This window comes from Antechinus flavipes, chromosome 6, assembly GCF_016432865.1.
Source record: "Antechinus flavipes isolate AdamAnt ecotype Samford, QLD, Australia chromosome 6, AdamAnt_v2, whole genome shotgun sequence".
In the NCBI taxonomy this organism is placed as follows: Eukaryota; Metazoa; Chordata; class Mammalia; order Dasyuromorphia; family Dasyuridae; genus Antechinus; species Antechinus flavipes.
This window is the reverse complement of record NC_067403.1, coordinates 245,315,337-245,317,365: the sequence shown is the minus strand read 5'-3', so window position 1 is coordinate 245,317,365 and position 2,029 is coordinate 245,315,337. Positions and strand designations below refer to the sequence as shown.

Below are 2,029 nucleotides of genomic sequence, written 5' to 3'. Positions count from 1 at the left end.
TTTAGAAGCTGGGTTGGTTAAAATAGAGACCGAAAGCATGAATGATCATAATTTCTATGATTTTTAAAGTCTTTTAAATGAGGGAGAGAGGCTTATAGATGGATTTGTAGTGATTCTATTACCCTCTCTCCCTCATATGACAGACTTTCAAATTCATGAACACTACAGTCTCCTCTCTCTGTCCTTCTCTTTCTCTGTCTCTCTGTCTCTGTCTCTGTTTCTCTTTCTCTCTCTTTTTCTTTAAAAAAAGGTATAAGTTCACATGATGTTAGGACAATACTAGAAAAAATTGCAAAAGTGATTGCACTCAAGGTATCTGCTGATATTTGAAACCATTTAAGTCAACAATTTGTTAAGCCCTTTCATAATCTAACAAAATAGTAGAAATTTTAGGCTAATATTTTCTGTATTTTCAAATATAATGTTTTGATTATCTCTAATTTATGTACATATTCATTGAAATGTAAAAACAAGCAGATGTGTATTTTTGCATGAACTGTGGAAGAAAATAATATATTCATTATATTAATAATATAATATTATTATATTCTAATTCATATAAATAAAATTCAATAAATTCAAATTTCATATATTTTATTTATGACTCAATGACCTGATTCACTTAGGAAACAGTTTTCTCAAAGCAACAATGACATCCTTATTTCTGAGGCTATATATCAAAGGGTTGAATACTGGGGTCACAGTGGTATAGAAAAGAGCAAACACTTTGACTGAGCCTGTAGAGTGATGGGATTTTGGCCTCAAATACACAATACTACCAGACCCATAGAATAAGCACACAATCATGAGGTGTGATGAGCAGGTGGAAAAGGCTTTAGATCTCCCTGAGGTTGAAGACAGCCTCAGGATAGTAATTATGATTTTGACATAGGATGTGAGTATCAACAGAAAGGGAGTTATGATAAATAGCAATGCAACAAGTTGGACAGAGACCTCTGCCTTATATGTGTCCCCACAGGCCAACTCCAGTAATGGTGGAGCCTCACAAAAAACATGATTAATTTTTTTAGGACCACAAAAATTGAGACAGAAAATTAGGTATGTCTCCCCTATCAGTACTGGAACCGCAATCATCCAGGCCATCACAACCAGTTGGATACATACCCTACGGTTCATGATGAGAGGATAGTAGAGAGGCTTACAGATGGCCACATAACGGTCATATGCCATCACTGCCAAGAGCAAGCACTCTGCCACTCCCAGAATATAGAGGAAACAAGTTTGTAAAGCACAGTGTAGGAAAGAAATAGTGCTCTTCTGAGTCCAAAGATCTACCAGCATTCTGGGTATAGTGACTGCTGTGTAACAGATTTCCAAGAAGGAAAAGTTCCCTAGGAAAAAATACATTGGTGTTTGGAGACTTGGCTCAATCTTGATTATGACAACGAGGAGGCCATTTCCTATCAATATACATAGGTAGATGACAGAGAAAATGCCAAAGAGAAACCCTTGGAGGTTGGGAAGATCAGAAAATCCCAGGAGAATGAATTCCCCCACAACTGTGAAATTATCTCCTGTCATTGAGTCTTCTGCCTGCAGAAACAATGAATTCACAACCAATCAATCGTTTTCTTTCTTACTTGCCAGGGATTTAAAATACTCCATCATTGTCATCTAAATGTAAAAGCTTTTTCAGGTAACTGGTATTAATCTAAGTAAATTAAGTTGATTAACTTGCCAATATTTACATGCTCTGCAAGAATTTGAATAGGAATTGCATTTAGATTTGCTTGACTGAAGCCATCACTCCTACCCCTATCATATTTAATATCTCTTCATAAATGATGATAGAAAAGAGGATAAAACATATAATAAATAATCTGAATTTCATATTTAAAATACAAAAGGAAATTCAGTGCAAAAACAATGAACAAAAAACTACTATTCATGTACTATATTTTTGATTAAAAAGTCTGATTTTAGATAGAGATGTTTGAAAAATTAGGGGGTTTAATATATGTCATCCAAAAGTTAATATGTTCATTAATATAAAAAAGAAAATTATAAT

General features: G+C 34.1%; 1 protein-coding gene across 1 annotated transcript; it reads right to left on the bottom strand.

The window, feature by feature from the left end:
* Window positions 1-618: 618 nt before the first annotated feature.
* LOC127541114 (olfactory receptor 10AG1-like) lies at window positions 619-1,542 on the bottom strand. The gene has a single exon (XM_051966221.1). The coding sequence runs from the start codon at window positions 1,540-1,542 to the stop codon at window positions 619-621; it is 924 nt and encodes a 307-aa protein (XP_051822181.1).
* Window positions 1,543-2,029: the final 487 nt, after the last annotated feature.